Source organism: Phycodurus eques, chromosome 1 (genome assembly GCF_024500275.1).
Source record: "Phycodurus eques isolate BA_2022a chromosome 1, UOR_Pequ_1.1, whole genome shotgun sequence".
Taxonomy (NCBI): Eukaryota; Metazoa; Chordata; class Actinopteri; order Syngnathiformes; family Syngnathidae; genus Phycodurus; species Phycodurus eques.
The window spans coordinates 40254564-40267135 of record NC_084525.1 but is presented as its reverse complement, the minus strand read 5'-3'; the positions used below and the strand labels follow the sequence as shown (position 1 = coordinate 40267135).

The window sequence follows — 12572 nt, the reverse complement described above, 5'->3', positions numbered from 1 at the left end:
GCCTCTTTGCCTCATGTTTTTGGATACTGTTGCCTTTCTTGGATTGCCTGCCTGTGTACCGACCTATGCCGTATATTAAACCTCTCTTTTTGGAAACTGTCCATTTGTTTTGGAGTCGTGCATTTTTGGGGCCTATACTCTGTTCCATTCATGACACTTCATTGTGCTGTCTGTAACCATACTGTTTGTGTGTATTGCCAAAAAAGCTATATTTTTGTTTCATCTGCCCATAAAATGTTGTTTATAATTCGGTCTTTTGTATCAAAAAGTTCTCAATAGAAAAAAAATTCCTTCAGTTGATTATTTTTAGCGGCACGGTGGACGACTGGTTAGAGCGTCAGCCTCACAGTTCTGAGGACCTGGGTTCAATCCCCGGCCCCGCCTGTGTGGAGTTTGCATGTTCTCCCCGTGCCTGCGTGGGTTTTCTCCGGGCACTCCGGTTTCCTCCCACATCCCAAAAACATGCATGAATTGGAGACTCTAAATTGCCCATAGGTGTGAATGGTTGTTTGTTTCTATGTGCCCTGAAATTGGCTGGCAAACAGTTCACGGTTTACCCCGCCTCCTGCCCGATGATAGCTGGGATAGGCTCCAGCACGCACGCGACCCTAGTGAGGAGAAGTGCCTCAGAAAATGGATGGATGGATTATTTTTATTCAGGATATTCCACATTTAGTACTTAAACTTCATGAGTGCCAAGAATGGTGAGCAGGACCACACGCACGCACGCACACACACACACACAGCACTATTATGACCAAAATCACAACTATTTTGACCACTATTGTAATCACAATTATTAGTCATGATTATTCTTCATGTTAGGGAGAAATCTGTAGTTTTATTGCACTGCTTTTCAACAAAATATGTTCAACAGTTTTAAGTGCCGATCTTTAAATAAGAATAAAGGATAGATACAAACAAATGTACACCCAAAAACTTTACCAAGGGCTAACTAAATAAATAATGCTATTACGAAGATTAAACATGAATTGCAACTTAATGGAAGCAAATAGTTCATGCATAACGCAATAACATTAGGCTGCAAGCACCTACTTTTCATTTGAAAATCCCTGTCAATTTAGTGAATTGTCAAGGAAGGTTATGTCTCCGTTGTACTGCTTATTTGGTCAGTTCGTGCACGGTCACAAACTGCAAAGAACTGGACAGTCGTGATTTTCCTCTCTATGTACTCCCGGTATTTTTTTTTAACTGCAGTCAGGCCAGCAGAAAAGCTGAAGTCCAGGCAGCTTCTACAACGATTGGTAATCGTGTCTTTCCTTGACACACCGCCTCTCCGCCAACGTGCTAAGAGAGCCAACTGCAAAATAAAAGCTTCATATATTACGACATTGGAAACAAATGCCATTTTAAGCTTTTTATTTTGAAGTTGGCCGCAGAGCACGGTGCTGGCCCTTAATTGAGCCTTAACCATACATTAGCCCCCTGACAAGGTTGCGGGCACTGCTGCAAATGAAGCACTTTTTATACGCAGCAATGCCCTGATTTTAAATGTAAAAATAAATAAATAAAAATCGATCACAATTAAAATTTGATTCATTGTACAGCCCTAATACTATATTGCCAAAAGTATTGGCTCACCTGCCTTGACTCACATATGATCTGAAGTGACATCCCCTTCTTAATCAATAGGGTTTAATATGACATTGGTCCACCTTTTACAGCCATAACTCTTCTGAAAAGGCTTTCCACAAGGTTCAGGAGTGTGTGAAGGGAATTTTTGACCATTCTTTCAGAAGCGCATTTGTGAGGTCACACAATGATGTTGGATGAGAAGGCCTGGCTCTCAGTCTCCCCTCTAATTCATCCCAAAAGTGTTCTATCGGGTTGAGGTCAGGAGTCTGTGCAAGCCAGTCAAGTCCATCCACACCAAACTCTCTCATCCATGTCTTTATGGACCTTGGTTTTTGTGCATTGGTGCAGAGTCATGTTAGAACAGGAAGGGGCCACCCCCAAACTGTTCCCACAAAGCTGGGAGCAATGAGTTGTCCAAAAGCTCTTGGTATGTGAAATCCTTCAGATTTCCTTTCAGTTCCTGGAACTAAGGAGCCAATATTTTGGACAACTCCATGCTCCCAACTTTGTGGAAACAGCTATTTCATTTCTAACATGGCTGTGCACTAGTGTACAAAGCAAGGTCCATTCAGATGTGGATGAGAGAGCTTGGTGTGGATGAATTAGACTGGGCCTGACCTCAACCCAACAGAACACCTTTGGGATGAATTAGAGGGGAGACTGAGAGCCAGGCCTTCTCGTCCCACATTAGTATGTAACGTCGCAAATGCGCTTCTGGAAGAATGGTCAAAAGTTCCCATAAACACACTCCTAAACCTGGTGGACAGTCTTCCCAGGAGACTTGAGCTGTTACAGCTGCAAGGGGCGGACTGACGTCATATTTAACTCTATGAATTCGGAATGGGATGGCACTTACGTTTGTATGTGAGTCAAGGGAGGTGAGTGAATACTTTTGGCAATACTCCATAGTGTATATATAAACTATGATTTGACAGCTGAACTACAGTACAAGGAGTTTGACAACCCTGAGCTCAAGGGTACCTAGACAATCAAAAAGCAAGGTAGCATCTCCAAAAAGTAGTTACCCTTTTTGTTTTTAATGACTTGTCCGCACCAGGACTCAAACAATGACCCTCCTGTTCCAAAGCCCAAGTCCTTATAGATGAGCTACTACCACCTGTATGTGTACATTGTAGCCATTATTTTCGCCTTCCTAATTTAATATGTGGTTCTGTATTAAATAGGCACTGAATAAAAGATAACACTCAACATTACTCACCACTGAAAGGCATTGTAGTGGAAGTAGACCATTCCCAGGCCATAAAGAAAGGCAGCATTCTGTTCATGATTAGAAGACTTTTATTCAGATCAATAAAATACATAAAAGTCCATCATTATCATACAGTCTGTTATCATGGACACCATGTGATCATAGTTATGTTAGCTTACCTTCCAGTAGTCTGACTGTAAACTGTAGTACCTCTGGTATGCCGATAATGCTGTAATTGGGAGAAAAGGACAGAGGAGCATGACAGTTAGTTAGCGGCAGTATTAACTGAAGCAAAGGAAAATGTAGAAAGCCACAGCATAGGAAGCGGACAATTTTTAAAGACCCTGCAAAAGGGAAGGACTCCGTGCAGACTCACCTTTTGGGTAATCCTCCAAGAGGAGGTTGAAGTGGCCTAGCTGGCAAAACACCTCAGGCTCTACTTTGCCCTCCGCCTTGAGGATGACTGAATCGTAGCAGCGGACAGCCTGAGGGGAACACATGTGCACACGTCATGCACGTTGCTCAGCTGGTACTGATAAAAGCATGTCTCCGATATTCAATGAGAAAATACAGCTATAGGCTCAATCACAGAGTTTAATGTCATGCTGAACTGATTCCAGACCGTGAATAAATTATTATTATTTCCAGAAACCAGAATATATATACCTGAAAAATACATGTACAACTCCCAGAACGTTATGTCTCTCGTGCACAATACTAAGCATTATGATTATTTTGTGAAGGAGGCTTGAATGAACATTGGCTGTTAGCAAGTGCAATTTCACTGTGCTCTGGAACAGTGTGTTCTGCATTATTATTGTTTTTGCACTAATGTCTTTATTAGGATTCAATTAATTATAGACGCCCCAGCACAAAAGCAAAGAATCCTAAATCTGACCAAGTTCTCTTTTTTTTGTCTCTCTTTCTTTTTTTCCTCTTTCAAGTTGATATCTCGGTTTCTGTCACTTTGCCCGGAGAAAGCGGACTCTATGGTCTGCTGTTGCTGCTGCATGGGCATTGAGTATGAGTGAGTGGGTACTCATGATATGACAAAAATTGTTCAGGGGGTATACAAGACAAAAAAGGTTGGGAACCACTGCTCTATGGTATGTGGCAAAGTTCTTTAATGCAAAAAAAAACAAAAACAATTGCATCTCAAGAAACATCTTATCACCAAACAGACGACAAACATGAAGGACTGAAGCAGTCCGCCATTCACTCCTAGAGTACATCCATACCCAAAGCACAGTCAACTTCATATAACAGTATTCTTCCTATATTTATGTGCCGTGTTTTTAATCCAGTAAATTACTTTTTTCTTTACTTTTTATGGATCGTACATTTTTATGTATAGTCAGTTGTAATTAACTTTTAAGTTAGCAAATAATAAAAACATTGTTTTTAAACATTTGGGTACAACTGCTTTTTGACTTTGATGTGCAATACATTTAATTTTTTTTTTTTTTTATGTTCCTATCTTATAGTGCAGCGTTAATCTCGAATCTGTGCACAATAATAATAATAATAATAATAAATCCTTTTAAGGAATAAACCTCTGCCTCAGTTTTTATGAACGCGTAGGGCCACTATGCGACTGTATTTTGATGTTAGTCATAATGGTGGAACTTGGAGAACTAAGATTTTTTTAGGTGGTACTTGGTATGAAAAGCTTGAGAACCATTGCCTGAGATCGTTCTGATGCTCCAAATTTGCATTGCTGATTGGATGATGTCTGGGTGCGCCTGGTTAGATCAGCTACCACATCTGTTTGCAGATGCAATCAAATAATGTTTGATTTATTGAAAGTCACAATTTCTTGATTGATTGCTCTGTAGACACGCAACTCAAACCAAGTTGTGCCACACTGATAACAACATTCTGTATAACTTTGCATTAGCCTGTGTATGACATCTGAGTGTCTGACAACAAATGCTGAGCATAGCACAGTAGGTTGTTTATCTTTCGACTTCCTTGCTGGATTTACACTGCATGGTTCAAATGAGACAATTATATTTTTTTGCACTCAAGTGGCACAGAATAAAGAGGGAGAAAAAAAGCATTGAATCAGGCCTCTTCAAAAGTGATGGGCGTATCAATTCCATGGTATTGTTACATCGATACTCTCACAAGTATCAATTGGGTCTCGACTGCGCTCATAAAGTATCGATACTAATTAATGAATGAAAAAAGTGCATGTATCACTTCCACAATTGTTTGGATAACTTGCGACATAAAGGCTTTTGTGCTCTTCCCCAACCCCGTGGCATACAATTGGTCTAATCCATTCATGCCACGTGACCACTGAGAGTGGTGCTAGCGACTCCATACTCAAACATTCAGACTAGTATAATAACTGCACGTGTTAACATAGATAGAATAGTAATGTCAAAGCCCAAGCAAAAAAGAAGTGTGGTGTGGATGTAGTTAACACTTATGGAAAAAACGTGTGCGTGCGTGCGTGCGCGCCACGAAGAGAGACGACATGCTCAGTGCCATTTTAGTAAAATGATGAAGAGGCTCTTTAACTTTAACATGCATGATGCAGATAATGTAATATGTCATAGAATGGCTGAAGGTGAGTTTTATTTGTTAGTATCAAAAACAAGTTCCCAAAAAGTAATCGGTATCGTATCGAATCAAAACTGTCTGATATCGTCCATCACTATTCTTCAAACTGTGCATTAAAATCTGATATATCTTGGGGGTGGAACAGTTTGTGAAAACCGTCCAAACGATTCTGTTCGACTATTTCAGTTGGGTCCGCATTGTGTCCCACTTGGTTCATAACATGCACTCTGACATAGAACTCCTGCCCCGCTCTCACCCCCCACCCCCACAATTTACCAATGGGGCTCCTGTGTCACAAGGCAGAGTAGCCAAAATGGCAGGGCGGACACATCATCTGTGTCATGCCTTCCAGGGATGCAATAGCCAATCATAATGCTGCGGGGCGTATCACCAGATTGGAGAGATACAGACGCTGTAGAAGGAGTAGGCTTAAGGTGGTACAACAGAGTGAATCTTTCCAACCAAAGATCTCTGGTACATAAAACAGACGACTTGGAATCAACTTGCTGGAAATCACTACATTCGTGACTGAGCTGTTTTGCTTACCACGGAACCTTGGCTTCACCCAAGGATACGCAATGCTAGTATACAGCTACCCAGCCTTTAGGCATATACACAAACTCGTGTACAACCCCAATTCCAATGAAGTTGGGACGTTTTGTTAAGCATAAATAAAAACATTATACAATGATTTGTAAATCATGTTCAACATGTATTTAATTGAATACACTACAAAGACATTTAATGTTCAAACTGATAACATTTATTGTTTTTAGCAAATAATCATTAACTTAGAATTTTATGGTTTCAACACGTTCCAAAAAAGCTGGGAAAGGGTCATTTCTTTTAACAACATTCAATAAACGTTTGGGAACTGAGGACACTAATTGTTGAAGCTTTGTAGGTGGAATTCTTTCCCATTCTTGCTTGATGTACAGCTTCAGCTTTTCAACAGTCCGGGGTCTCCGTTGTTGTATTTTACGCTTCATAATGCGCCACACATTTTCAATAGGAGACAGGTCTGGACTGCAGGCAGGCCAGTCTAGTACCCGCACACTTTTACTACGAAGCCACGCTGTTGCAACACATGCAGAATGTGGTTTGGCATTGTCTTGCTGAAATAAGCATGGGCGTCCATGAAAAAGATGTTGCTTGGATGGCAGCATATGTTTCTCCAAAACCTGTATGTACCTTTCAGCATTAACGGTGCCTTCACAGATGTGTAAGTTACCCATGCCATTGGCACTAACACAGCCCAATACCATCACAGATGCTGGCTTTTGAACTTTGCATCCATAACACTCCGGATGGTTCTTTTCCTCTTTGGCCCGGAGGACACGACATCCACAATTTCCAAAAACAATTTGAAATGTGGACTCGTCGGACCACAGAACACTTTTCCACTTTTCATCAGTCCATCTTAGATGAGCTCGGGCCCAGCGAAACTGTTGTCCCTGCCGTTTTCTGTACCCATTCCATAAATTAAATTAAATTGACAAAACATTTATTTGAAATAGGACTGATTATCAGCAATAATCTCTATTTAGACGGATAAGCTTTTGAAGCTCAAAGAAGAAAAGGACGACTTTTACAGGAAATAACAGATTTTTGTTCTTATAGTAGCAACATGATAAGATTTCCCAAAAATAACAGTCGGTCAAAATGCAGTCTGATTGGAATGGCAACTACTGAGTACAGCGCACCACAAATTTTTAAAATCAGATGATGGGTTATGGAGAAATTTTGTGGCAAAAAAAAAATGCCTTCTTTGGAGAAGACTTTTGAGTGATATCTTCTAATAAAAATCTGCTCAAATAACACCTTCAAATTAGAGTAAAACCACATAACTTCATTATTTCTCAACATATCTCTACAAAACATCACACAATGTAATTGGCCATGCTGAATTAAATTTTAAACATTTGAAGATGCTCATTTGAACAAATTGGCAAACAAATGTTTCCCCATTTTACTTATTTTTTTAAAGGGATGGTCTGTATTTTTTTCTCTCAAAAGAAAAATAATGAAGCTAAGCTAGTGAAATTTGGACATACTACATGAAGTAATATTAAAAATATAGGAAATTTGAAAATGTGAGCATTGGTTGCCATGGTAACAGGAATTTTGTAATACAATTATGTTATTTCCCTACTAAGGCTATTTCTCAGGAAGTACTGGATGGATTTGGCTGAAATAAGCTATGCACCTTCTTATAAATCTATTGTATGGGACTATGACGTTTGGTACTACACAGTTAATTCTACCTGATACTGTAATTACCTGAAGTACCATAGCAACAATCAAACATGGTGGTGGTAGCCTGATTGTCTTGGTCTCCTTTCAGGACCTGGACAACTTGCTGTGATTGATGGAACCATGAATTCTACTCTTTAACAGAAAATCTTCAAGGAGAATGTACACCCATCAGTTTGTGACCTAAGGCTGAAGCGCACTTGGGTTCTACAGTAGGATAACGATCCAAAACACACCAGCAAGTCAACTTCTAAAGGGCTTTAAAAAAACAAAATGAAGGTTTTGGAGCGGCCTAGTCAAAGTCCGGCCTTGAATCCGATTGAAATGCAGCGGCATGACCTTAAAAGGCTGTTCATGCTCCAAAACCCTAAATTTTTGCTGAATTGAAACAATTCTGCAAGGACTAGTGGGCCAAAATATCACTACAGAGATGTGAAAGACTCATTGCCAGTTATTGATAACGCTTGATTTCAGTTGTTGCTGCTGAGAATGGCCCAACCAGTTATTAGGTTTAGGGGGCCATTACTTTTCACACAGGGCCAGGTAACTTTGAATAGTTTTTTTTTCTCCTTTATAAATACAATCATTTAAAAACAGCATTTTAAATTCAATTGGGTTATATTTGTCTGTTTAAATTTCTTAGATGATATTTAACAAAGCGGGGAAACTATGCAAAAATATAAGAATTTGAGAAAGGGGCCAATACTTTTTCACGGCACAGTATATTTTTATAAAATTATGAAAAAGGACATTACAAATGGCCTCAAATTCTTACTTGCATTAAGGAAAGTATCATGCAAAATCTGTGAAAGTTTGAAGACCCCCATAATGTAAATCTGTGTTTCCCCCCCCCCCCCCCCCTAATTTCATTAAATATGTTCAATATTCCATGCATTGGCCATTTGGCGGAATTGCCACTTCCTTGTTCATAAACCGAGTTCTACCTGGATAGTGTGCAATTGGCCATGAAACTGTACCCACAACTCAAAAAAATACATCTTCCCCAAAGTGTAATGTGTTTTGTGTTATTTGGGCGGCGTGTTTTATAATGGTGTCACAATACCAAAATTCTGACTTCGATACTATACCTGCATAAAGTACCTAGATAGCGGTAATGAAACGTTACCATGGCAACAATCTAAAACATCAGTAAAAGCAGTGGAATAAAAACTGACAAATCTTTACATTTATTTTATTCATTCAAAACATCGCGATAAACTTGAAAAATTATGTAATAATGGAATGAGCCTATTCTTAACATTCCATTTTTTAAATAATTAGATCAATGTACATGACGAATATATAACATTGGACATCTATATGCAGTATATGTATATTGTCATGAAAAAAAATAGACCACCCTTGTTTCTTCAATTTATTGTTCATTATAACACCTGGTACCACTAGACGTTTCACCTAAAGAATACAAAAGATGAATTGTATTACTACATTTTGGTTATTATCAAGAAAACCATGGAAAATGACGAACTAGATATCAGCTCTTATATTCAACTCTTATGAGTTATTTTCGTTGTTCTCATTACATTTGTCCAAAGTAGGGCTGCACAATTAAACGAATATTAATCGTGATCGTGATTTTGCCTGCTACGATTAAATGAGGCTTATTTTTTATATTTAAAATGCGGGCATTGCTGCTTATGAAAAGTGCTTCATATGCCCGCAACCTACTCAGCCAGCCACCAGGGGGCGAACATATTTAAAGCTCAATTGAGCACTGGCAACGCGCTGCAGGGCCAACTTGAAAATGAAAGTCTAAAATGGCATTGATGTCCAATGTAGTAACATATGAAGCTTTTATTTTGAAGTTAGCCCTCTCTGCACATTGGCGGAGAGGCGGCAAGTCAAAGTAAGACACTATTAACAATCATTGTAGTGGCTGCTTTGACTTAAACTTTTCGGCTGGCCTGAATGCAATGGAAAAAATGCCAGGAGTAAGTAAATAAGCAAATCACAACTGTCAAGTTCTTTTCAGATTGTGACCGTGCAGGACTGATCAACGGTCAAGCAGAACAACAGATACGTACCCATCTTTGACAATTCACTATATTGACGGGGATTTACAAATGAAAAGCCGGTGCTTCCAGCCTAATGTTATTGCGTTATGCATCAATTGTATTTTCTTCCATTAAGTTGCAATTCGTGATTGCACTTTGTAATAGCATATTTATTCAGATAGACCTTGGTAAAGTACATTTTTTTGAGTGCATTTATTATTTATTATTATCTATCATTTATTCTTATTGAAAGATTCATTTTGAACTGAAAACATACATATTGTTTGTTGGAAAGTAGTGCAATAAAAATAAAGATTTTTCTTTAACATGAGGAATCATCATGATTACAATATTGATCAAAATAATTTGTATTATTATTTTGGCCATAATCGCGCAGCCCTAAAACAAAGGTATCTTGAGTTGCACCTGGCATTAAAAATTAAAAAGAAACTGAAGAAACAACAAGGGGTTTTTAATTCAAGCTTTTAGTGTGCAGTATTCTTGTATTTGACTGCATTTGATTTCTCTCATGAATCAATACATTGTGCGTCCAATCAGTGCAGTGCTGTTTTTTCATTGTGTATGGAGTCACGACACTCAAAAAGTGGACATTTGTACTCCACTTGCATAATAAGTGGTGCAAAGTGGTTTTCCTTTTGTATTCGAGTGGATTTCTATTCTTCTTGAACTCCCCGATTTCTGGAGTGGTCTCCGACGACGAGTGTAGTCTGTTTCCGGGTTTGAGCACTCCAAGCTGGGCTTCTATGCGGCATGCACCTGAGCTAAGTCGTCTCAAGCTACCGATGCCATCGATCTCCTGCTGGTAACATGGCCTCTTGTGTGCATTGAATGCAGAGGTTCCCCAACAGCAGAGGAGAACCCAGTGCATAAAACAGTGACTTTGTTCACATAGAGCTGCGGACTCGGAGGTTACGTCTCGGAGGTTACGCCCCGGTTGCTACGTCCCGGTGGCTAATGTCAATGGGTGCCAACATATCTGCAGGAGGAAGGAGCTAGTTGGCGGTTTGAAGCCATTTCAGTCTTCTGGTTCCCACACAGTCGCGCGCCCACACAGAAACCTCGTACCTCACGCCACACTTAAAGGCATCATTGGCTGACTGTTGGCTTTTTGTGTATTGGCCTTTAAGACACCATATGAGCACTGTCTTGTATTTTTTTTAAACTACTGGTAAAAAATAAATAAATAAATAGAATTTTGCCATACTATTTTTCATGTCAAAATACCTCAGTATCGGTACTGGTATCGGTACTTGGTGCAACACTAGTGTCTTGCATCTGGCACCATCCACGTTATGTTGCGAGGCAGCAGAAACTGAGCTCATTGCAAGGCAGACAGCAGTTAGAGAAGCCGCCAGAGCAGCATTACAGGCGGCCGTCAGCCTCACAGTTTTGTGCCACACGTCGCAGGGGCTCCTCTCACAATTGCCACTTCCTTGTTGATAAATAATTTCACCCTATTCTACCAGTATAGCATGCAATTGTCCATGAAACTATGCCCACAACTCGGAAAAATACAACTACCCTGAAGTGTAATGTGTTTTGTGTCATTTGGGCGACGTGTCTTGCGTCTGGCACGTTGTGTTGCGAGGCTGCTGCACGGGACATCAGTGCACGTCTTTAATTGACAAGGGGAGGCGGGATTTTCAGAGCTCTCAGCGACACGCCCACAGCGTCTGGAAGCTGAAATAATGTCTCAATTCTTGAGCATTTTGAAGCTTGATTTCACATACTTTGCCATTTTTTTATGTATTCATTGTCTGTCGTGTTAACAAGACTGCTGCGATGTGTCAATTTTACAATACTTTTTTTGTCTGTTTTGTCTTTAAAGCTGTTGTCTTAAATAGAATAGTAGTTGTGATAGAAGAGGCCACAAACTTCCGGTTCTAAGGATTAAATTCGGATTGTTCAGGTCAGTCTATCTCCATGCAATATGACTGCATTCTTCAAAAGATTACTCAAGATACACCAAATATTCCACTAATGGCGCAAGTAGTATTATTCAAGCAAATGCATCCATGTTAATAGATGTTCAATGTGGACCTATAGCACCATGCATAGCTATTAGCTAACGTCAGTTCACTACCACCAAGCTTTGGTAAAACTACACAATCTTTGACATTTTACTAACAATCACTAGCAAATCAAACTATGTACATCAGCACAACATTATCATGTTTTTTTCCTTGGCGCTTGGGTTGGCCACTGAATTAGGGACAGCTTGGGTTGGCCAATTAATTAGGGACAGCGAGGAGGTTATTTTCCGTATTAAAAAGAGGGTTGCATCTTTTGTTAGTGGAAGAAGCAAACAAACATTACTAAGTAGGCCCGGGCGATAGAGTTTTTCGATTAATTTGAGTTTTTTCTACTCTGAACCATTTAAAAAATGTACCGTATTTTCCGCACTATAAGGCGCACTTAAAAGCCTTTAATTTTCTCAAAAATCGACAGTGCGCCTTTAAACGCCTTATGTGTGCACTGAGTTCCAAAATGTTTTGCGGGTTTGGTAAGCGCTCCGCTTTATTGACTGTTGGACCATTTCCCGCCGACATAATACGTACACTACGTACGCTGGCAGTGATAAACCAATTACAAAACATTACGTAAAGCTATGTATAGTACGTACGCTTACCTCCGCCACGCCTCCGGTAGGTATACTGTCCTATCTAAACAACATTTGTTTGGCTAAGGACCCCCGAAAATGGCATCAGTGAAGAGACATGCTTATGAGGCACAATTCAAACTACAGGCTATCACTTAAGCGGTTGTAAATGGGAATAGAGCAGCCGTGAGAGAATTCAAAATCAAGCACAAGAACAGCCGGGAGAAGAGTCTCTACAGTCACCATTCAACTGAAGGCAATCACGATAGCACAAGACATGAAGATCGACACTTTCAAGGAGGTCCGTCTT

General features: G+C 39.8%; 1 protein-coding gene across 2 annotated transcripts in view; it reads right to left on the bottom strand.

The window, feature by feature from the left end:
* LOC133410442 (histone demethylase UTY-like) overlaps nt 1-12572 on the bottom strand; it is a 73772-nt gene that overhangs the window by 51937 nt on the left and 9263 nt on the right. For both annotated transcript variants that reach the window (XM_061691629.1, XM_061691638.1), the window contains exons 3-5: nt 3183-3291; nt 2986-3035; nt 2816-2874 (exon numbers count right to left, since the gene is read on the bottom strand). In XM_061691629.1, coding sequence (XP_061547613.1) covers nt 2816-2874; nt 2986-3035; nt 3183-3291 — 218 coding nt within the window. The remainder of the gene's footprint in view (nt 1-2815; nt 2875-2985; nt 3036-3182; nt 3292-12572) is intronic.